At 45.2% G+C, this 23,856-nt stretch overlaps 1 protein-coding gene across 12 annotated transcripts in view; it reads right to left on the reverse strand.

The window, feature by feature from the left end:
* The window catches only part of PHLDB1 (pleckstrin homology like domain family B member 1), a 142,625-nt gene that overhangs the window by 69,241 nt on the left and 49,528 nt on the right, over positions 1 to 23,856 (reverse strand). For 11 of the 12 annotated variants that reach the window (XM_033917615.1, XM_033917616.1, XM_033917619.1 and 8 more), the window contains exons 5-6: positions 17,088 to 17,213; positions 4,725 to 6,259 (exon numbers count right to left, since the gene is read on the reverse strand). In XM_033917615.1, the coding sequence (XP_033773506.1) occupies positions 4,725 to 6,259; positions 17,088 to 17,213 (1,661 nt within the window). Of the gene's footprint in view, positions 1 to 4,724; positions 6,260 to 17,087; positions 17,214 to 21,955; positions 22,165 to 23,856 lie in introns of those variants that run through there. The other variant, XM_033917625.1, reaches the window with a different exon arrangement.

Here is a 23,856-nt window from a genome sequence, read left to right on the forward strand (position 1 = left end):
GCCACTGGATACATCAGCCAAGGGGAAGATCACAGGTAGGATTGGGCCACAAGTGCAGGATAAAAAGAGAACAGTCAGATGTCTTGGCCTCTTTTCGGTTCCTGCCGCCCATTATGGAGCAAGGCAAGTGCCCCAATTTGAATATGAAATCATGCAGGCATTGTTCTTTTCCGTATTCTCCTCATGCTAAAGTAAACACACCAACGTGAATCCTGGGACTTTCCAGATGCGTTCTCTCCTCCAGGTCTCCTCCACATCCATTCCAGGGTCTCCTGCATGGTTTCTTATTCCTCATTGCCCCTGCTTCCCACCCTTCCTCTTTCTTCCTCTACCCAGATCCATGAAGACCAACAGGAGCTTTCAGACTCGCCCTAGGCAAAGTTCCCAACTGCCAGCAGTGTACTCTCCAGGGCTATACATTCATCGAGTATCACACTCTAGTGCTCTAGTCGAGCAGATGGTCAGTCCCCCTTGTGGCTGCTCCTGCACTTGAGCAGCTGTGGGAGGGAGGTACAGGCAGCACCCACTCCTCAGCAGCCCTGTGTCAAAATGTCTGGGGCTGTAGCGTCCCCTCAATGGGAACCTTCCTGATACCGAAGGTTGCCAGCAAAGGCCACATTCGCAAAGTCTGTCGCTTCTGAAGGTGCCAACCGCGAGGCGATCACCACTAGAATTGTTCCTGCTGACATGGCTGCAGATGCTGGCATCAGCCTTGCCACTTCGGGGACACAGTCAGCCCTTCCCCCTCCCCTTGCAAGCCAGCTGGGATCCTCGCTATTCCTCAAGATGGGGAGAGAACCCCATGGTAATTGGTGGTCCACTGGAGGGAAGAGGGGTCTAGCTGGTGGGTTTTAGGGGCAGGGGGGCTTCTGTCAGGGCTGGCTCAGCCAGGGACAGTTTGGACCTCCCCACCACCCTGTGATAACAGATATGGCTGTAGAGGAATTCAAGGGTGATGATGTGTAGGGTTATCAGATGTCCGGGAAAACCCCGACATGTCTTCTTTTTAGAGGACTGTCCGGGCTCCCGGATGAACTTTCCAAAACCCGGCATTTGTCTGGGTTTTGGAAAGCCCAGACGGGCTCCAGCTCCGTTTGGAGGGCCTCTGAGCCTGCGGGGATGATGTCACACACGACCACGCATGCTCCAGATACGGCTGGAGCTTGTCCTGAAGAGGAGAAGAGGCTTTATGGGGGGTGTGGTGTGGGCAGAATAGGGTGTGGCTCAAGACGGAATGTGGTGGGAGTCATGTGTCTGAGGTTTCCCAGAGAAAAATACGGCAACTGTAATGATGTGCTGTCCAAGGAACAGCATCTGTGCCCATTCCTATCTTTCCTAGAAGCTAATTGCCTAGGAGCCAAAGAGCGGTGTTTAGTGGGATGGGGTAGGAACTCCAATATCACTTCACACTTAGCAGAACTAAGGTCATATGACAGTAAAAATGAAAATGAAAATCCCAAGCCTGTAAGTGCCATTCCCAGGTGGAAGAGGCGTGCGCGGGACAATCACATGAGGACAAAGCCGGTAAGACAAATGCGCGCAGGACGTCAGCGCGCTGGATTAAAAGCTAACTTTAAAACGTTCCGAGGACGTTTGTGTTGGGGGGGAACCCCCCCTAATTTTACTTAGAAGTGTTGGTGCTGCCGTTGGGGGGTTTGGGGGGTAACCCCCCCTCCATATTGGAGAGTAAAGTGTAATTTAGTGTGTTTTAGTGAAAAATTACAGTTTCCTCTGTAAGTGGGGGGTTCCCCCCAACCGAATCAAAAATCTCTTATTAAAGCCAAAGATAGGTTCCCCCCCCCCTCGGAGCGCTTTAAAGTTACCTTTCAATCTGGCTTGCTGACGTCCTGCACGCATTTGTCTTAGTGTCTTTGTCCGCGCGCGACTGTCCGGCACGCTTTAGTCCCGTCACCTTTATAGGACAGTAATACACAATATGTAAATTTAAAAATTCTAACACCTCCCGCTCTTTGATACCCTGTCCCTCTTTATCTTCCTAGCTCCTTTCCTATAACCCTTCATTGTAGCTCCTTTTCAACCTAACCCTGTAAACCGTGCCGAGCTCTACACTTGCGGAGATGGTGCGGTATACAAACCTAAGGTTTAGTTTAGTTTAGTTTATATGTAACCAGAAAGTTCCTCATCCTTAAGTACCCTCCTCCAAAGATAAGATGCACTTGTACCAAACTTCCCTCTGCCTCCCAATCCCTTAGCCACAGGACAGATTTACTAGAGTTTCATCCTAGAGCATAAAGCCAGGGACATCCGACTTCAGCAAGAATGCGACAGAGGGTATCAGCTGTCACTGACGCCTTCTCTCCTGCTGTGTCACTGAGACAGTTTCCCAGCATTACTGAAGCAGGTTCTCTGCTCTACAGTCCACGGATGATCAGTGCTAGGAGGCAAACGTCATATTTGGGAGAGAACACGGTATAGTTTCGGTACCAATTGGCGCGGCATGGTTAAGATAAGCAGCTACGGTGGTACAAGCCCCTCTGTCGCAGAGAATGGCAAAACCACAAGACAGAGACACACAGCTTCAAGTCCCTCAGCTGCCACAGCTATAACTGTCCAAGCTAAATTTAGAGAACGTTTGACCACAATGAGAGCCCTCTGGTAACAGGCACAACCCCAGACTGTAATCATGAGCGAGAACTCTACAATTACAGACCAAGAGTAGCAAAATACAGGGGTAGCTACAGGGGATGTTAGGAGAAGTATGAGACATCTGTGTTTGTGCGCGCGCGTGCATGATACGCACTGTTCAGAGGCATGCATAAATACACTCCATTTATATGTACCATGCACAAACACACACCTCACTAAGATTCCCACAAACACATCCCAACCCCAAGCATTCACTAAATACAAAACCCAGCTATCAGGCTGTGGGGAAGGGCGAGATCAGGGGTGGGAAATTTCATGGCGACACCAGAAAATATTTCTTCACCGAAAGGGTGGTTGATCGCTGGAATAATCTTCCACAACGGGTAATTGAGGCCAGCAGCGTGCCAGATTTTAAGAAAAGATGGGATTGGCATGTGGGATCTCTTCATGGAGGTAATTAGGGGGGTGGGTCATTAGTGGGCAGACTAGATGGGCCGTGGCCCTTTTCTGCCGTCATTTTCTATGTTTCTATGAGGGGAGTTGTATGGAAGGTGGGAGGGGCCGTCCTGAGAGCTGTGCATATGGTGCAGTCCCTTCCATTGCCTTCCCTGTAGTGGCCATGGCGCAGTGGGTGGGGTGGGGATGCTAGGGGGGCATGTCATACAGGGCATGATTCCAGATTGGGGTTCTCCTGGCTGTAGGCAATGGAGGAGTGCCAGCTGTGGGAAGTCCCATTTGTGAGAATTAAAACCTGGTCAAGTTATCCAGTGTAAGATGAATCAATCTAATACTATCCTGCTGCGTCTATCATGACACCTCTCAACCATTTGTTGATTACTGGATTCTAGCACTTAACTGTTGCCCCCATCTCCTATGCCTTCTGCATTGTCGTCTTTCACCCTCCTCTCTTGAGCTGAGATCCAATCTAGGTGTTTTTGCTTTATTAGGTTTACCAAAAAGGATGCATGGACTCAAAAATGCTCGCACTATAACATTTGAGGACAGGACCTATAAGGCTGCAGAAGCTCACATTCTAAAATATCTTTTTTTTGTTGGGCTATTTAAAGGTATCCCCACTTATAAGACTCCAGTTTGTGCCAGGAATCACAGTGTTACTAGAAGCGCATTAAAATATTAACATTAAACCAACTCTTGCTATGGTAACCCAGCAGGTGGGAAAAAGTCACAAGGTTCCATTCTCTAATCCAGGCAGGTTAAAATTATTGATGGAAAGTACAGGTAAAAGATTACAGCAAAATCTCAAGCTAGATGCAAAACTACAAATCATGACAACCTCACTCACCAGCTTCCCTTCCTTCCTCCTTCCCTCTCATTCCACAGGTTGTCCTCACTCACCAGCTTCCCTTCCTTCCTCCTTCCCTCTCATTCCACAGGTTGTCCTCACTCACCAGCTTCCCTTCCTTCCTCCTTCCCTCTCATTCCACAGGTTGTCCTCACTCACCAGCTTCCCTTCCTTCCTCCTTCCCTCTCATTCCACAGGTTGTCCTCACTCACCAGCTTCCCTTCCTTCCTCCTTCCCTCTCATTCCACAGGTTGTCCTCACTCACCAGCTTCCCTTCCTTCCTCCTTCCCTATCATTCCACAGGTTGTCCTCACTCACCAGCTTCCCTTCCTTCCTCCTTCCTTCTCATTCCACAGGTTGTCCTCACTCACCAGCTTCCCTTCCTTCCTCCTTCCCTCTCATTCCACAGGTTGTCCTCACTCACCAACTTCCCTTCCTTCCTCCTTCCCTCTCATTCCACAGGTTGTCCTCACTCACCAGCTTCCCTTTCTTCCTCCTTCCCTATCATTCCACATGTTGACCTCACTCACCAGCTTCCCTTCCTTCCTCCTTCCCTCTCATTCCACAGGTTGTCCTCACTCACCAGCTTCCCTTCCTTCCTCCTTCCCTCTTATTTCACGTTAACCTAACTCACTAGCTTCCCCTCTTCCTGTACACTGACCTAAAATCACCAACCTCCCTCTCATCCATCTTTACTTTCTTCCTTCCCCCTTTTCACCCTATGTAATGACATCACCCACCAACTTTCCCCATATGAAAACCTTACTCTGCAGACCTCCCTTATCAATTCACATTCCATGATGACCTCACTCACCAGCCGTTCCATCTCCTGTTCCCTCAGACGTTCCTCCCGCTGCCTCTGGTGATATTGCAGGAGATCATCCTCATTGCCACTTATTTCTGTGATGCTGTTCTTGCGCTCCCTGACAGGAAGGCGGAGGTCTACAGACATTTTCCTGTGCATCCTAGGGCTCTGTCGTGGTGAAGGCATAGTCAGCGATGTTAAGCTGTAAGCTGGTGTCAGGGTACTTCCATAAATCAGCTTCCGCTGTGACAGCAGGTCAGTGCCGTGGAGAGTTGGTGAAGGGCTTCTATCCCTTACATATGCCCCACCTAAGCTGCTGCTAAAGAAGTCTTCTTGTCTATCGGAAGACGATGCCACTGTGTTGGTTACCTTCCGTCGCATTCGAGGACTTTCGGGCATATCCCTAATTAGCTTAGCCTGCTGTGAAAGGCTTTCTTGAGATGTCCTTATGTGAGGGGAGCTGGGTCTGGGAGAAAGAGTAGTTAGGGGAGTTATTTTTCGTACAACGGAGGGGCTTAAAGGTGGGAGCTCCCTCATACTTTCAATGTTTCTCCTGCCCATCCTGGGGCTCTCCGAAGGTTGTAGTGAACGATTTGTTTGATTCACATGAATAAATCCTGAGGTTTCTGTTGGCTGGAAGACTCTGACTTGACTGGTTCCTTGTCTGGCAGGATTTGAGGTTACTAGCCTATCTAAACTGGGTTCTCTGGCCTCTCTAAAAGGGCTTGGTGGTCTGTCATGGAGAGAAGGCAGTTTTGGTCTATGAGCAGATGATGAGGGGAACTTAGGTACCAGCCTTGGGCTGCCAGGGACTGACTGACTTCGGGTATTTGTAAAGTCACTTTCACTTACAGACAGACTGGGTACAGATGGGCTCTGATGACTCAGTCTTGGGCTCTCAGCACCTTTCCGAGCCTCAGAATGTCCAGAAGCAACATAATTGTCAGTGTGAAAATTTTTCCTGGCCAGTGTGGGGCTTGAAGAATTTTCCTGCTTGGCTCTTCTTTGCATCCTGGGACTTTCTATCACTCTCTTCTGACTGTTCCCCAGGGTAACATTTTTCACATCTGTGCTTGCCACACTATGTGAAGGTGTAACCCTCTGTAGTGGAGGTTGCACAGTATAGTTGTAACTAGAAGACCTAGCAGGCACCATGGGGGGCAATGCAAGGCCTTGTTCCTGGCTGCTCGGAGAATGGCTGGTGTAGCTCCCACTGCTAGCTGCAGAAGGAGATGACAGTGGAGAAAAAGCAGGAGAAGCGTTTTCATAGCTGGAGCTCATGGACATGGCCCCTGGGCTCATGGGAGGAGAGAGATAGTGCCCACTGCCATTAACCATGGGAGATACTGGAGACTGGACCATAGTTGATGCCTTCTTCCCTGAGGAGGACAAATCTTCTATCACCAGTGAGTCCATTATGTCTTGGAGGTCCTTCTCAATAGAGCTAACTAGGGAGCTGTGAGTAGTCCGAGCTCTCTCTGGATGTACTCGAGACACATCATTTAGAGAAAACTTATGATTGCCATTCACCAAACTCTGGGAATCTGCAAGAAGAAACAGAAATTCAGAAGTATGCCTGAGGTCAAATTATACACCTTCAAATTTTCCCCCTGTACAAAGAATGGGAGATTTGGAATCTGAAATCCCAACTGACCTATACATTCCAGAAATCAAGGGACAGAAGCATATTCAGAAAAATGGAAGAATTAGCACACTTTTCAGCTATTAAACTACCTGTATTTCACTCACTGTTAAAAATAAAATCTAATATTAATTCACCTCAAACAAGGGAGGAGGAGCTGATAAAGGTCTTGATCAGGGCATCTACGCCTACTAGGGAATTTAAATATTAGATATCAATGGGCCATGTTCTCTCTCCTGCATTTGAGCTCAAATAACCTCCCCTTCCTTTTGTTTTAACCTTTTACGTTTACTTTTCTGAATTTATTGTAGTTCTACTTCCCTTTTGTGCAACACCGAGTCTGATTTTATTTTTGTCAATTGTTTATATGTTTTTTAAATGATGTAATATATTCCCATTTTAATGTACATCGCCTAGAAATCACGACAGGCGACTAAACAAAAATTTTAATAAACTTGAAACTTGGAAAAAAAGAAGTTTGCAGGGAAAGGTAATAGTCCAAGAGGAAGAGAACCTGAGGCATGATGGGAGACTGAGGCATCATGGGAGACTGCTAAGCAATGTCTTTCAGCAGCAAGGAAGCTGACATACCACATGATTTCTACTCTGCCAGCTTTCCTTCCTCAGAAAATTAAGGTACGCTAACAAATTTAGTAGGTGCTCAATGCTAAGAAGTCCATTTTATACCCATGGGCTTCTTAGCATTTAACTCACATTAAACCCATTAGCACACCTTAGGGCTCCTTTTACGAACCGCGTTAGCAGCTTTATTGCGCGGGACTTTTAATCATGCGCTAACCCCCGCGCAAGACGGAAAACTACCACCTGCTCAAGAGGAGGCGGTAGCAGCTAGCGTGGCCGGCGGTTTAGCACGCGCCTTCGTAATAGCACTCTAAAATTTTGTTGTTTAGTCAGTGACTTTTTTTTTTTTTTAGCAGCTAAAGCTTCTGTTTTCAGAGTGAGGTGAGTGAATACAGGTTCTTGTTTTATTTTTTTTTTTGTAACAGGTGATTAAATTATGAATGTTTGTGAAAAGATACAAATAAGAAGAGTTGCTTTTCACAACTTTCCAACTTGTGTTAATTCAACCATTTGTATTCTGGCCAATTCAGTGGATTGTTGAAAACAAACAATGATTAAAGGGTTAAGAAAGTCTGCCTGTCTGGGGGCAAAATAACTCTGTGAAATTTAACAACACCACCACCCAGGATAAATTTGACATGGAAGAAACCCCCCAACCCCCCCCCAATTAATTTTTTAAAAAAGACACTAGAGTTCGCAAATGGACCAGATTGTACTGGAGGTTCTAGAGAAATAAAATTCTCCCCAAATGGCCAAATGAATTCCTTTCTATTTGTTTCTAGAACACATCCAAGAAAAGCGAGCATTCTTGTACACAAAATTCAAAGAGGCATAAAATAGAACAAACACATAAACCAAATTAACTCCCCCCCGCTGCGGTAGCGGTTACTGCACAGCAAACGCTCCAACACCCATTAAATCCCTACGGGCATCGGAGCGATTACTGCAGCTTTGTAAAAGGAGCTCTAAGAAAACTCATCCCAACAAAAAGGTGAAGGTGTGAACAGTGACACAAACCGAGAAATAAAATTGAACGCTGTATAATTGCTAGTATGAACACACATGAGATTGTTAGGAGTAATTTTAGACATAGAAACATGAAGGCAGATAAAAGCCAAATGGCCCATCTAGTCTGCTCATCCACAGTAACCATTATCTCTTTCTCTGAGAGATCCCACGTGCCTATCCCAGGCCCTCTTGAGTTCAGACACAGTCTCTCTTTCCACCACCTCTTCCGGGAGGCTGTTCCCATGCATCTACCACCCTTTCCGTAAAAAAAGTATTTCCTCAGATTTCTCCAGAGCCTATCGCCTCTTCCTATGCCCTCTCATTGCAGAGTTTCCTTTCAAATGAAAGAGACTTGACTCATGCACATTTATATTACGTAGGTATTTAAACAACTATCATATCTCCCCTCTCCCGCCTTTCCTCCAAAGTATATTGGGAGGAAGGAGGGAGGGGGCTGCTAATTGCACAATTGGAGATTTTGCACAAGTTTCCTCAGTTAACTGCAGGGACAAGGCCATTCACCACTCCACGGGGTGGTGAATGGCCTTCTCCTTGTAACCGCAGCGAGCATTTTTGGCGGGTTACCTGTGGCTAGCCATGGGTAACAGTCACCATGTCATTCTCTAATGCATATTCATTAGGGAAATCTTGAAAACCCGACTGGGTTGTAGCCCTCAAGGACCAAGGTTGCCCATTTCTGTGCTATCTAACTAGTAGTGGCAGACAAGCAGAAGAGCCCCTCGCCTTGGGATACAAACAGAACAAGAAGAAAAGGCAAGGGGGATGTCTTTTCAACCAATAATAATAAAAAAAAGTCTTCCTTTGAAACAAAAAAGGATCCCAACAAGGATCCCAGTTTCGTTTTCACAGAGTTCAGAATAGTGGAGACTGCCTGCAAACGGGCCTTCCCGTTGCCGATGTTTTTTTGACCCTGCGTTTGTTTATCCCCTGAAGAAGGTGTCTTCTAAATGCCGAAACTGGGATCCTGGTTGGGACCTTTTTATTTCAAATAAAGACTTTATTATTAGTTGAAAAGACGTCTCCCTGGCCTTTTCTTGTTCTGTTTAGTAGTTTATAAGTAGAGCACTATCTATTGTCATAGGTTAGTTCTTCCTGTGGCTAAAAAATCCATCCATTGGATTATGTTGTCAATAATATCTAACAATATATCTGACTATCACACTTGGCTTCATTTTTGTTGTTTTTTCCAAAAGAATGGAATGTTTGGGCACCGCTCCATTCAAACCACTCCCTTCCCCTCCAGAGCAGATGTACACACAGATACCCACATATAAACAAGGGTTGTAAAGGGCTTCAAGAGCCAGGCTCTGCATGCTTCACTTCCCCCACCCCCACTCCCAGTTATTTTGATTACCTTACTACTGTATATGTCTGCATTACTATGTGTCCTAGAAGAAAAACTTAGGAATGACTCAGATGTCTCTTGACTGTGGTAAAGTAGCTCAAAAACAATACTAATCATCCCCACGCGTCCTGTCAATTTTCCACTAACTCCAAATGAATACTGCTTTATACTAGGATTCTTCTGGTAGCCTTAAACTTGATGGCACCAGCAGATATGAATAGTTGGTCATCCCATCCAAATCTGCTCAGCATCTTTTTTTCTCCCTCTACTATATGCCTAGAAACCCAAGGATACGAAAATAAGCAAGAATGACCAGAGAAAGACATGGGACAATGCATGAGGGACAATTTTTCTGACTCGCTCAACTATTGTCTCAACACAGCAATAAGTAGTCTGACAACAGAAGAGTCATGCCTACATCAAGAGGTCAACTAGCACATGCCATAAAACAGATCCATAGGACTAAGGAGGAGCTGACAGGCTTCACGAGGAGAACTCGGAACCATCTCTCAAGCTCTGTTCCAAGCAAAAGATTGAGAGATTAAGAAAGGAATAAAAGCCTTTGGTCTGCTTGGGGGTTTTCATCTTTCAAGCTACAAATTCAGCTTTTGAAAAATGGGCTGTTTAACTTCCTCTCTTAGATTTGCCCTTGTTTGCTATATAAAGCAGTTGTAAGGCTCAAAGTAAACCCTCTGAGTCAGTCTCCTCCTCTGTTGCATATTCTACTAAGAATCCCATAGCACCATCCTAGTGCCACCACCAACACATTTCCATTAAACCTAACCATATTATCCTATCCCTAACATCAAACCCAACTACATCAACAAATCAACACAAACACCATCAAAATCCAGTCATATCATAATCCCACCATGAAATCCCATCAGTGCTTTCCCTCTATCAAACTAGTTCCTCAACCATAACCTAACTGTATCAACAAAGGCTCACAATATAAGCTACGAGTCTATTGTTGCAGTTCCCCCATCAAACTCAACTGTATCAAGCCAGTCCCTGGAATCAAACCTAACCACATCAGGAAAAGTCCTTCATCCAAACCTATAATATCAGGACAGCCCCGACATTGTCCCCAAAAAAGCTATTTTGATACTTCAAAAGCTTGTGTTTTAAGCTTGTATGAAAACCACAAACCTATTAGAACAGTTGAATCTCTGTATCATGCAATGACAGTGTTGAAGAAGGATTGTGAACATCCGACCTGTCATGGTATTATAAACTTCCCAATTAAAGATAGTGGAATGGTTTGTTTTCCAGAAAATTAAGCAGTGGATGCAAATAGCAGTGGTATATGGTTGAACAAAGCTTAGCTTTACTCTTGAATCCTTCGTCTCTCGGCATATTAAAACTGGCATAAACCCATGTGATGACTTGACACATTGAATATGTGGGATTCCCCACAGAATGAGAGAGTCAAATTCCTTTTTGATGTCTATTAAAAAAGAAAAAAAAAAGTAAACTCTGGGGGAATGTGTGAATAAGACCCTTTCCATAGGACTAAGGAAGGTACTAAGCCTCCAAATGTTATAACAGTTATCATGCCGGTTATCAACAGGTTATCATGCCGCTGTGCCGGGCCATGGTGCGCCCTCGCCTGGAGTAGTGCGTACAGCACTGGTCGCCATACATGAAGAAGGACATGGTACTACTCGAAAGGGTCCAGAGAAGAGCAGCTAAAATGGTTAAAGGGCTGGAGGAGTTGCCGTTCAGTGAAAGATTAGAGAAACTGGGCCTCTTCTCCCTCGAACAGAGGAGATTGAGAGGGGACATGATCGAAACATTCAAGGTACTGAAGGGGATAGACTTAGTAGATAAGGGCAGGTTGTTCACCCTCTCCAAGGTAGAGAGAACGAGAGGGCACTCTCTAAAGTTGAAAGGGGATAGATTCCGTATGAACATAAGGAAGTTCTTCTTCAGCCAGAGAGTGGTAGAAATCTGGAACGCTCTTCCGGAGGCTGTTATAGGGGAAAACACCCTCCAGGGATTCAAGACAAAGTTAGACAAGTTCCTGCTGAACCAGAATGTACGCAGGTAGGGCTAGTCTCAGTTAGAGCACTGGTCTTTGACCTAAGGGCCACCGCGTGAGCAGACTGCTGGGCACGATGGACCACTGGTCTAACCCAGTAGCGGCAATTCTTATGTTCTTATGTAGTATGCGAGATCTAGTCAGTTCTTCTACTACTACTACTACTACTACTACTATTTATCACTTCTATAGCACTGAAGGGCGAACGCAGCACTGTACATTTTGACAAAGAATCATCTACGTTACAGAGGAAATGCAATTTTCCAGATTCAAATTAGTCATACGTTGAGTGGGTCACATTTAAGAAGGCAGTATACAAACATATATGCAAGCTGTTAGACATTTTATAAAACCAAACGGTTCCTAGGGAGGCATTGATAGCTGTTTTAAGTACTAAAGCAAGGAGAGCTTTTTCCAAGGATTTATAGAATACAGGACTCCGAGTCTTGAATCTAGGAACACACACGGAATGGATGAGAAAGAGAGCTGGGCTGAAAGGTCACAGAAAGTCATTGGGAAGGCATTTCACCCATCCACTAACCTTTCGTTTCATTTTGACAAACTTTTGGGGCTCAAGTTTATTAGGTTTTTATATATCGTCTATCAAGGTTATCTAAGCGGTTCTACAATCAGGTACTCAAGCATTTTCCTTTTACAAAGCTGTGTTAGGGCATTAACGGGCAGAATAGCACACGCTGAATTGCCCCGCGCGCTAGACCTTAATGCCTGCATTGAGCTGGTGTTAGTTCTAGCCGCGTAGCACGCAGTAATATCCTGCATGCTCTAAAAACGCTAGCGTACCTTAGTAAAAGGAGCCCTTAGTAAATGCACACAATTACCCATTTCCTTTTAGCCCAAAGTCATAAAAAAATCTTCCGATACTTTAGTAGACCATACAGTTTCTTTTCACATTTCCTATAAGTGGTATGGCAGATTGAAAAGAGTTTCTCCATTAACAGTACCCCCACCTCCATCTCATCTAACACTGTACTAAGCTTGATGAGTCCACTTGTTTCAATCTAGACACTACTTCACACTGTGCTACTAAGAGACAAGCAATTACCATTTTTTTATATTTACTCAGTGCCCCTTCTCACCCTACCCCCAATAGATAATGTTTCAGATCTAGTTCTCCCAAACATAATCTTAGGAAACATTTTTTTTACAGAAAGGATGGAAGATGCGTGGAACAGTCTCCCAGTAGAGGTGGTGGAGACCGAAACTGTGTCTGAATTCAAGAAGGCGTGGGATAGGCATGTGGGATCTTAGAGAGAGAGGAAGAGATAATGGCTACTGCGGATGGGCAGACTGGATGGGCCATTTGGCCTCCTTCTGTCATCATGTTACTAACTATGTTTCTATAACCATAAAGCTCTATGACCTCACAATGCAGGTGTAGAGAGCCTTAGCCAATAAGGAGAGGAAATGCAAATGTTAAGAACCTTAGACAATAGGGAGAGAAGGAGATAGTGGATGCTGCAGATAGTCAGACTGGATGGGCCATTTGGCCTTTATCTGCCATCATGTTTCTATGTATTTCATTTCAATCTTAGGACATTCCCACCAAATGTACAGGACAGTAGTCCCTTCTCTTCTGAGCCTGCAACATAACCCTGACATAGGTGGGTATATTCTTTGCAGTTTCAATGGCGTTAAATGCCCTCTTAACAACTTCTTCCAGCTATTTTCTTTACTCTTAAACAAAATAGATGTCCTTTTTGCACTGGTTATCACCTATCCCATATTTTTCAGATAATGTCTCATCTATATTCCAGTCTAAGGGCTCCTTTTATCAAGGTGCAGTAGGCGGTTAACGCTAAAGCCTCCATTGATGAGGCGTTAATTTTTAGGCTTGCTGCGGGGGTTAGCCCGTGATGAAATGTCCAACGCACTAACCCCCGTAGCGCGCCTTGATAAAAGGAGCCCTAAATGTTTTAGACCTATTCTGCATTAATTCCCTGAACAGTGCTGAAATTAACTCCTTTGCCTCTTTCTGATGTAGCTACATTTTTCCAATAGGAGCTAATTCATTCTTAATAGCGATTTGGCATTTCTCCCTCCTTGCACATAATTCAGTACCTGCCTATTTGGGGTTTTGCCAGGTACTAGTCACCTGGATTGGCCACCGTGAAGATAGGCTACTGGGCTTGATGGATCATTGGTAAGGCTATTCTTACAGTATGTTCTTATATTGAAAATATTATTTGTCCCTTCTTTCTTTAATTCCTCAAATTTTTGTAATTTCCTCCTTTTCCACGGTTTGGTATAATGAGTCCAACGCCATTAAGCCTATGGACCAGGTGAGGCCCTGGTCAGCTCAGAGGAAACATTTATATGCATCCTGTCAAATGCTGTTTCTGCATCAATGGCTACTAACAGCGTCCAAATTTCCTCCTTTTTCTTATATGCCCAGACCAAATTAAGCATCTAGTTTGCATTGGCTATAACTTGCTGCCTTGGAACAGATCTAGTTTGATCAGGGTTAAATTTTTCCCTCAACAGCCCGTCTGTTGGTCAAGACCTTTACGTCTGCACCACTGCATTTCCTTCCTTAGGAAGACGTTTTGCCCCATGTGTTTCATGCTCCACCTGCTTCCACCATCTTGACAACTTCCTTAATGCCATGGGGTGCCTTACTTGGATTCTAATGCACAAGCACTTTGGAACTGTTTATGATATTTCCATGGACTTTTGTGGAATTGTTGTTTTTGTAACTGTAGGTTGGAAATCGGACATCTCGCTTGCCTCTTCTGTTGCCTTACTTCCACTGTCATTCTTCACCACTGAATGGTGCTTGAACCCCTCCATCTTCTGCTATGCTGATATAGGAGCACAATCGCTGCCTTCTGCAGATAGAAAATGTCCCTTGGGAATGTTTATATTTCACCAGCCCTTTCAAAGCTCTAACTCTTTGCTGCTATCAGTTGTAATGATGTCACTTCCTGGATGCATCTGCTGCCCTTTCTGAAGAAATATTTTCCAATGTTATTTCCGAATCTGTTCTCTTTCAGCCTTATACCACTTCTTGTTCTAGAGTTCCCTTTCCACTGCAATAGGTTTCTTTTGTTATATTTCTATTTTTGAGGACCTGAATGTCTACTGTATCATCTTTCATCCCTCCTCTTTTTTAGGTATACATATTTAGGTCTTTAAATCTCATTTCATATGACTTATGACAGATTCTGTACCATACTGAAGATCAGCTCTTCCCCCTATCTATGGAACCAGGCAGAATCCAACTTTATCACACAGGGGCAGCCAGAGGCATCTGTCAGATGTGATTAAAATTCAAAATGGTTTGTGCTGAAAGGAAAGGTCTAGGGTGGGAGAAGAAAACAGCAACAGTGATATGTCAGCTAGATAAAATAGTAAGGTGCACTTAAGCTTCCTCACTACCATAGCCAAAGAGCAGCCAGCAGCCCCGAGCTTTTCCATAATGGATAATCCTATGACTTAATCACTAGGCTTTACTGGAAACACACCACAGATCACATCAGATCAGTGCCGAGTAAATCATTTCTGAGGAGCTTTCTGTGCTAAAGACCTCACTCAGGAATATGCAGCAGAAAGACCAATAATGCTGAGTCCTTCCTTCCACCTATCCCCCCAAAATCTCAATCTCCATACATTCTAAACTAATGCACATAGGGGGGCATTTCTATAAATGGCGCTCAAAGGCACCAAAAACCTGGGAACTAAGCTAGGATTCTATAATGGCAGAGTTGTGTGTTCTAGAACACTAGTGTTAAGTCCTCAGTTACGTGCCAGATTTTAGGCACGAACGCTTATTCCATGTCTATGACTGGTGTAAGTGTCATTGCCTAAAAGCAACTATTCTATATAGTGCATCAAAAAAAAACACTAGGCACTAAGCTAGGATTCTATAATGGCAGGGTTGTGTGTTCTAGAACACTAATCTAGTACAATGTTTTTATTCCACAAATACCTTGCAAGTTATATGCGGATCACATAAAGAAGAAGCCAGAAATACCTAGGAAAATACACATTTGACCTTTTCAGAAAAATACAGATCCATTAAAACATTTCAGTATAACCTGGTCTTTACTGAACTCGCTGAAACAAAAGATATCTATTAAAATATCTAAGTTCCACTGGTAAGTTATTCCACCTTTTTGTTGCCGCTTAGAAAAAAGAAGACTGAAAAACCTTTTTAAACCCGACTCCTTTAAAGGACGGTAAATGCCAATAAAGAAAATCTCTCAGCTTTATAATACTAGTGTAAGTCTGCCAAACTTTAGGCGCAAACACTTATGCCATGTTTATGGCTAGTGTAAATGCCGCTGCCTAGAAGCAACTACTCTATAAAGAGTGCACTGGAATGGTCAGCATGCCCCCGACACATCCATACCCCTCCCATGTCAATGCCCTCTTTGCAGTTATGCCCTATAGAACGTAGGCATTCAATATACAGAATAGGGTAGCAAGTCAGTTACACGTACAACTGTTAATTAGTGCCAATCTTATCTCAAGTTTCAAGTTTTCAAGTTTATTAGGTTTTTATATACCGCCTATCAAGGTTATCTAAGCGGTTTTACAATCAGGTACTCAAGCATTTTCCCTATCTGTCCCGGTGGGCTCACAATCTATCTAACGTACCTGGGGCTATGGAGGATTAAGTGACTTGCCCAGGATCACAAGGAGCAGCGCTGGATTTGAACCCACAACCCCAGGGTGCTGAGGCTGTAGATCCAACCACTGCACCACACACTCCTCCAATTAGTCAGTTATGCATGTAACTGATCTTATTCTATAACTGGCCGCATCACTGCGCCAGCTTTATCCTCCAAATTTTATAAATGGTGCCTAACATACCAGCCCCCTGGCATATATCCATGTCTGACCCCTTTCTTATTGCAATTGAGGGTTCATAGGTTACCATAACCAAACCATGCACCTTCCACTTCTGGCTTCAAAAGATCTTATATTAATATATTTTAAGGAAGGGACTGACTTGTGAAAAGCATCAAATGCTTTTATGTCTCAGTGGAATAGGTGAGAGCTTGAACTGTCTGGCTTGCCACTGCTTGCCCTGGATCAGTAGCATGGAATGTTGCTAATCTTTGGGTTTTGGCCAGGTACTAATGACCTGGATTGGCCACTGTGAGAACGGGCTACTGGGCATCTGCCCCAACATCAAGTGCCTCCAACACCAAGCACCCCCCCTCCCTACCTTCCAATCACCCATCCCCCTCCCACAAAATTCTGGTGCTCTAGTGGGCTGGGATCAGATCCCCACCCCCAGCTCAAGAACCCTCCATCCCTGACACCGCCCCCCATACCTTTTGTTGAAAATCAGGCAGGAGGGATGCCCACTCCCTCCTGTCTTGAAGGGCCTCCTCTTCAAAATGGCAGCCTGGATGCACTGGAAGAGGCCTAAGGTCCCGATTGGCTCAGGTGCCTATGGGAGGGGCCTTAGGCACGTGAGCCAATCGTGGCCTTAGGCTTCTCCTAGTGCATCACCGGGGGTGCTGGGTTCTTGAGCTGGGGGGGTTTGATCCAAAATGCCCCCCAACCCACTAGACCACCAGGATTTTATGGGAGAGGTCAGGGAGATCAGAAGGAATGCTTGGTGTCTAGGGTATTGGAGGGATGGAACACACACGGAAAGGGGTCAGAGAGGAGCTGGTGCACCTACCAAGATGGCGCCTGGGGTGGACCACCCCCTCCCCTTTCTATGGTGTGGATTGGAGGGGGAGGATATGGCAGCGTTACCTGCTGCGAGATTGTAAGCTGTTCCAGAGTTCTTCCCTGCTGTAGGAATCATACTCTTCATCCACTGAGCTTCAGCTGGGTGATTGAATCGGAAGAAGGTGCTCTGTCCTAGGCAAATCATACACCCTAGGGGAAAAAGCACACAGAAAAATCAGTTGAAACTCAGCACGCCAGCCTATTTTACTGGTAGTCTTATACTAAACTGAAAACCCACCAATTCAGTCAGTGATCCTCAGCATTTCCTGCCTGGCAGTGACTAGCAGAAGAGGGGCACTATGTCTGCCAGGTTCAATCAGTGTTGCTCAGCAGCTGGCAACTAGAGAGGTCCATTAGACCTAGAGATGGCTGCCCTAGGGACACTCTCCTCCTCAGCCGTCAGTGTGGAGTGCTACTGGGTCATTTCAAGGAATGAGGGCAATAACTCCCGTCCTCTCCTACCTATCCCTAAGGCAATGGGAGACGTCCATACTGTCCTGGAGAAAGAGGGAGGAGGTAAGAGTTTTATGGGATGCTGTAGGTGTGAACGGAGCATCTATGTTCTGCCCCACTTCTGAATGTCACCAGCTTCCACAAATTTCCTTTGTCTCTATATAGCCTGAAAACCCATCTTTCTGATATAGGCTCCAATCCTTAACCCTACTCCTCTGCCCACCATCCCATTCAGCTGATTAACTGTTCCCCATAACTGTATCTGTTTGTCTGTCTTGGCTGTTTAGATTGTAAGCTCTTTTGAGCAGGGACTGTTTTCTTCTTTATGACTCTGTATAGCGCTGCGTATGTCTGGTAAGGCTACAGAAATAATTCATAGTAGTAGTGTGAAGAGTTTCAGACTTTGGGAAGCAGAGCTGAGACTGTGATGTCATAACGCCTCATTCCACCAATAAGAGCCAACCTCTTCAGTGATGTCACAATGGCTTGATTATCCTGTACTCCCCTCTGCCCACCATCCCAGCGAGCTGATTAACCGTTCCCCTTAACTGTGCCCTGTTTGTCTGTCTTGGCTGTTTAGATTGTAAGCTCTTTTGAGCAGGGACCGTTTTCTTCTTTGTGATTCTGTACAGCGCTGCGTACTTCAGGTAGCGCTATAGAAATAATTAATAGTAGTAGTAATAGATAAAGACCTCTCCCCTTCACCAGAAATACAATTGCGGTAAAGAGGGCAAAGCAGAATGTGGGGACACAGTAGCACAGTCCAGATTTGCTGTTGGACTGAGCTAGTGGGACCTAGAGTGGGGCTGTGGGGTATAGAATACAGAATAGTTAATTTGTTGTTTGGATGAATCTGTTTTTGTTTTCTCCTTTTCTGTATCTATTTCTTTAACAAGTTTATGTTACTTATTTTTTTTTTTATGTATAAATAAATAAATAATAAATAATCTGGTCTGGTCAGAAGAGTTGTGCAAGACCTCTGACCAAGTCCCTTTCTTTTTTAGTTGTAAGTTAGATGAGAAAATGGTTTGAATGGGCAAGCTAACCTAAAGCTAAAGGACCCCAGGCTAGTGTCGATGTACCAGTCATCTGAGCAGAAACCAGACATACAGGAATTTACAAAAACAGTCTGATGCCCATTTGCAAAAGATTCTCCTCAAACATCAGAGGTTGATAATCTGTTCCTCCAGGGCAGCGTTTCTCAACTCGGTCCTGGCGTATTCCCCTTGCCAATCAGGGTTTCAGGTTATCCACAATGAATACGCACCAACTCGATTTGCATCCACTGCCTCCATTACATGCAAATTTCTTTCATGCATATTCATTGTGGATATCCTGAAAACCTGACTGGCAAGGGGGTCACTCCAGGACCGAGTTGAGAAACATTGCTCCAACCTGGCAGCTAGGCTTCAATGCTAAGAAATGTAAGGTCATGCACCTTGGAAGCGGAAATCCATGCAGGACGTACTTCTTGAACGGAGAAACTTTAACTAGGACTTTGGCAGAACGAGATTTAGGAGTAATCATCAGTGCAGACATGAAAACTGCCAATCAAGTGGAGAAGGCTTCATCTAAGGCAAGGCAGATATTGGGTTGTATCAATAGAAGTTTCGTCAGCTGAAAGCCTGAAGTCATAATGCCGTTGTACAGGGCCATGGTGAGACCTCATCTGGAGTACTGTGTGCAATTCTGGAGGCCACATTACAGTAAATATGTGCGCAGAATTGAATCGGTTCAGCGGACGGCCACCAGGATGATCTCGGGGCTCAAGGGACTCTCGTATGAAGAGAGACTGAACAAATTGCAGCTCTACACTCTCGAGGAACGTAGGGAGAGGGGAGACATGATCGAAACATTTAAGTACCTCACGGGACGTGTCGAAGTGGAAGATGATATTTTCTTTCTCAAGGGACCCTCGGCCACAAGAGGCACCCGCTCAAACTCAGGGGCGGAAAATTTCATGGCGACACCAGAAAGTATTTCTTCACAGAGAGAGTGGTTGATCATTGGAACAAGCTTCCAGTGCAGGTGATCGAGGCAGACAGCATGCCAGACTTTAAGAATAAATGGGATACCCATGTGGGATCCCTACGAGGGTCAAGATAAGGAAATTGGGTCATTAGGGCATAGACAGGGGGTGGGTAAGCAGAGTGGGCAGACTTGATGGGCTGTAGCCCTTTTCTGCCGTCATCTTCTATGTTTCTAGGGCATGAATTCTGACTAAGGCAAGATAAAGGAGTGTACCAAAACCAAAGCATTCACTTGGTGGATGCCAAATCCAGAGTATTATATAGCCTTATATTATATAGATATATTACAGAGAGTATTATAAAGATTGTGTTTCTTAATATCACCCAGAATTTAGTACACTATAGCACAATATGAAATAGTGTACTACATTCTGGGTGATATTAAGAAACACAATCTTGTAGCGCGACACTCCAAAAGTGTCTCCTTAAGAGCATGTGTGTCACACCCAGGGCACAACTACAGGAATTCCCCACTACAGTGTGCCACACCCAGAATGCTCTCTCTAGGATATGCCGTTTCTCCTAGGACAAGCAGGATGAATCAGCCACATATGGGTGTTGTCCCAACAGCTCCCAATTTGCGGATAAGCTCTCCAATAGCTCAGAGAGATTTTTTTTTTTTTCTCTGAGCACGTGCAGTGCCCGGGCCCCACTGGGCATGCCCGAGCCCTACCCATTTCCCCCCCTGCTTCCCCCTAATCCCCAGTCTTTAGTTTCCACCCGTTCCCATCGGTCGGTTTTTCTACAGCTCTCCATTACAACTTTTCTACTCATCACCTTGAAGTTGCCTGAATCATCAAAAGAAATGACTGGGATGCAGGAGAAGGATGAATGCACTGGATCCTCATGAATGATGTGTCCACGGATTGGATCCGGCGCACGAGGTTCCATGTTGCTTGCACTGTGCGCACATGTCTTCGTGCACACGCAAGCTGACCCCTGCTTACATCGTGCCTGCTTGTATCCGCACGCACGTAAGCCGAACCAGCCCTACTTACCTTGTGCCTGCCTGTATCGCCGCTTACTGTTAAGTTTAGGAAAATTATATTACACTGTGTCACATACAGACTGTAAATAGTGCTGTTCATACACACACATCCCCAAGCCAGTAGAGTGTAGCACTCCAGCCTTGTCACAACATCAGATGTCAGCATGGCTCCCATTTTTAAAAGCTGTAGCTAGATGAAGCCTTAAAGCGGATGCATTTCCCATTTAAACATTTATCTAATCCACTCAGGAGAAAAGCCTTGCCATATCTCTCTCCCTCCCTCCTCCCTCAGCCACTGACCCAGACCCCCCCAGATGTGTATTTTAATGACTCAGTTTTCTGGAGTTTTTCCGTTGTTAGGTTTCTATGGCAGCTTGGATGAATCATCTTCCTTTCATGCTCTGAACATACCCTCGCTCTAACGTGGCACACATACAGGCTAAAACACAGCCAGACCTGGCTACACATGATCAGAGACACAAACACTGCACTGTATCATACTCGGACACAGACACATGCAAACTGAAGTACATCCAAAAGGTGAAGATTAGAACACAACCAAATATTCCTCCTTTACATACATTTATAATCACACTAATGTGCTAAACAACACTTTTAAAACATAGGTTTACCTACAAAAAAAATACACTCACGGTACATGCTGGTATGTATGTATGTATGAGTGGCCTTCTGATCTATGTATTGGAATGTGTCTCTAAAGACAGTACATGCACTGTGTGTCACATGTAAGACCTGTGTCACATGTAAAGCACTGTATATTTGTGTTTGTGTATACTGTCCCCAAGCTTTCCCTATTTGGTTTGAATCTAAGATTATAAAATAAATATACTGTATAATCTAATTCTCCTGTCTGACAGCATCATCCCTTTCATTCTTCCGTATCAGGCGGAAGAGGAGGACATGTATCCTGACTCCACGACTCCTGAAGTTGGAGAGAAGAGAGAGCAGGACATCAGACATAATGCTGTACTCTCTTCCCAGACCACATCCTCTGCTGTGGCAAGAAGAAAAGGTCCCAGGTTACCTGCTAATGGCTCGTCCACTTTGCCCACATTGGGCCGGCGAGACACGCTGGAGCCCAGAGCTGACATTTAAGAAGGAGCCCCAGATCCTGTCAACAGGCTGTATCTGCCTCAGTTTCGAGTAAATTTGGGGCCCTCTCTAACATGGGGGCAGAAGAGGGTGAACCATCAGGGCTGTGGCACCATCAACTAGAGAGCTCAGGGCAGTAGGGGAAGCAATTGGCCCTCCCCCCATCAATCAGAGTTCTCTCACTGCCCCTATATGAAACTATTGCCCTAAACGGATTCTCTGTCTGGGTACATTGTAGTTTGATGCCAGAGGACTCTGGCCCTGATGCTGCCAACTCTCTGTCTGGCCCCGTTATTCGTGTCACTCACCCTATGCCAGGCTGACTCGCTGCTGTTGCAGTCAGGGCCCCCCCCTCACTGGCCACATCCAACCTCGTGCGTCCTTGCCAGGCTCCGACAGCCACCAGCCTCACCACAATAGCACTTCCAAAGCAAAGCACTTCCCAGCCAGGTTTGGCTTCACAGATCCCTTGCTCGGCTTCTGCTGCCTTCCTTCCTTCCTTCTCCTCTGCTCCCCCCCACCCCCACTGACCAGCTCCCTCTGCCACATATGCTCCTGTTACTAATTTCAGGGCAGCTTTTTTTTTTTCCAGTGTTATTTTCAGCAGAGCCAGAGGCCGGTGCTTGTTTAGCAAGAGATGACGGGAGAAGGGAAAAGCGCTCTCACTCTCTCTTTCTGTATATGACCCTCCTCCTCCTCCGTCTCTCTCCCTCTCTCCTCAGGCTGTCACAGCTGTTGGCTGCTATTTTCAAGGGGCGGATCTTTTTCAATAGCAATGAATAAGCCCACCAATCAGCTGCCTTGGAAGGGAAGGGGGCGTGGGAGCTGACCTCACTGCCCCTCTCCCCTTTCCCTCCCATCCCCACATTGCCCCTGCTTAGAATAAAGAGGCTGGTTACCTCCCAGTTTCCTTTCCTATTGTCTCTTGCTTTTGTTGCTGGCTAAGGCTAGGGCTTGTTTGTTTTTCATCCAGCCTCTTTCTGTCTCTCTCTCAGTGCGATGTCCTTTTTCTTAGACTTAAACCTACTTCGGGTGCATTAGGAGTGACAATTGCAGATATATTAGTAATCATAGTGAGAGAGAGAGAAGAAAAAGGAGCCAATCCCAGAGCCTGTTAGGTGGGGATGTTTTCATGGCTTAAAAGTGAAATGTGGTCTCCAAGAAGACTAAACTTAAGATCATAAGACCATCCAGTAAAGGATTAGCCCTTTGGTGGGCAAACAAGCACATTAGGTCCCCATTGTTACATACATACATTTTAAAACTCCCATAAACTGGCTTCTACGTTGTTTTGGCTACCAAAGAAAACCAGCAGAGGAGGAAGCAGCAAAGAAACTCCTCCTGACGACTTGAGGACAATGAACAGTGAGTGGCGAGAACAGACAGACGCTGCTGGCAGGGGTCACTCTGAGCCCCCCCCTTCCCCTTCCTCCTTTCTCCCAGCAGCTGATTCACCAATGCAAAACTCGGCCTTGGGAGCCATTGAATTAGCACATCTGAGAAGGCCCCAACTAAACAATAGGGCCCTAGGCAGGAGCCCGGTTTGCCTATGCCTTAATCCAGCCCTGAGCCCATTCTCTCTCAAACTTCACTTCCATCCGAGGACAAAAGCCTTCACACTGACTGAATGCTGCCTCTTGGGGGTCTCAGTGTATCACCACTATGTCCTTTCACAGTGTCTGAGGTGGGGGGGGCAATGTCTCCAACTGGATTAATTTTGTGCATACCGTTACAGTAATGAACCTTACTCTTAAGCCAAAATATGTTGGGTATGATCTCAATCTCCCAGATTTATCGATAGAATCATTTCATACACGTCACAGAAATCTTTCTGCCAGCACAGATGCTAAGACTGAGGAGCTCTCTGTGCATGAGCGTGCTATTTGTGAGTTATTTTCTCTTTGCATAGACGATACCCATCAGTCCTCCCCCTTCAGCAGACTCAGAAGATATGACCTGTGGCTTTTACCAAAGTGTTCAAGTTTACATAAAATTTGAGAAAAACGCTTATAAAAATTTCTAAGCGATGCACATAATAAAATTAGGGGATGAGAGACCAGTTATAAAGATACAAACAAGACAATCTTTGAACAACAAACGACAGGAACAAGATGGAAAAAAAGGGGTTAGAACTACAATGGTTTTAAGGAAAGGCAACATCAAAGGAAAAAAATAATAGGTCAGAGACACAACAAGAGCAAAATCTCAT

The sequence above is a fragment of the Geotrypetes seraphini genome, chromosome 13 (assembly GCF_902459505.1).
Source record: "Geotrypetes seraphini chromosome 13, aGeoSer1.1, whole genome shotgun sequence".
Lineage (NCBI taxonomy): Eukaryota > Metazoa > Chordata > Amphibia > Gymnophiona > Dermophiidae > Geotrypetes > Geotrypetes seraphini.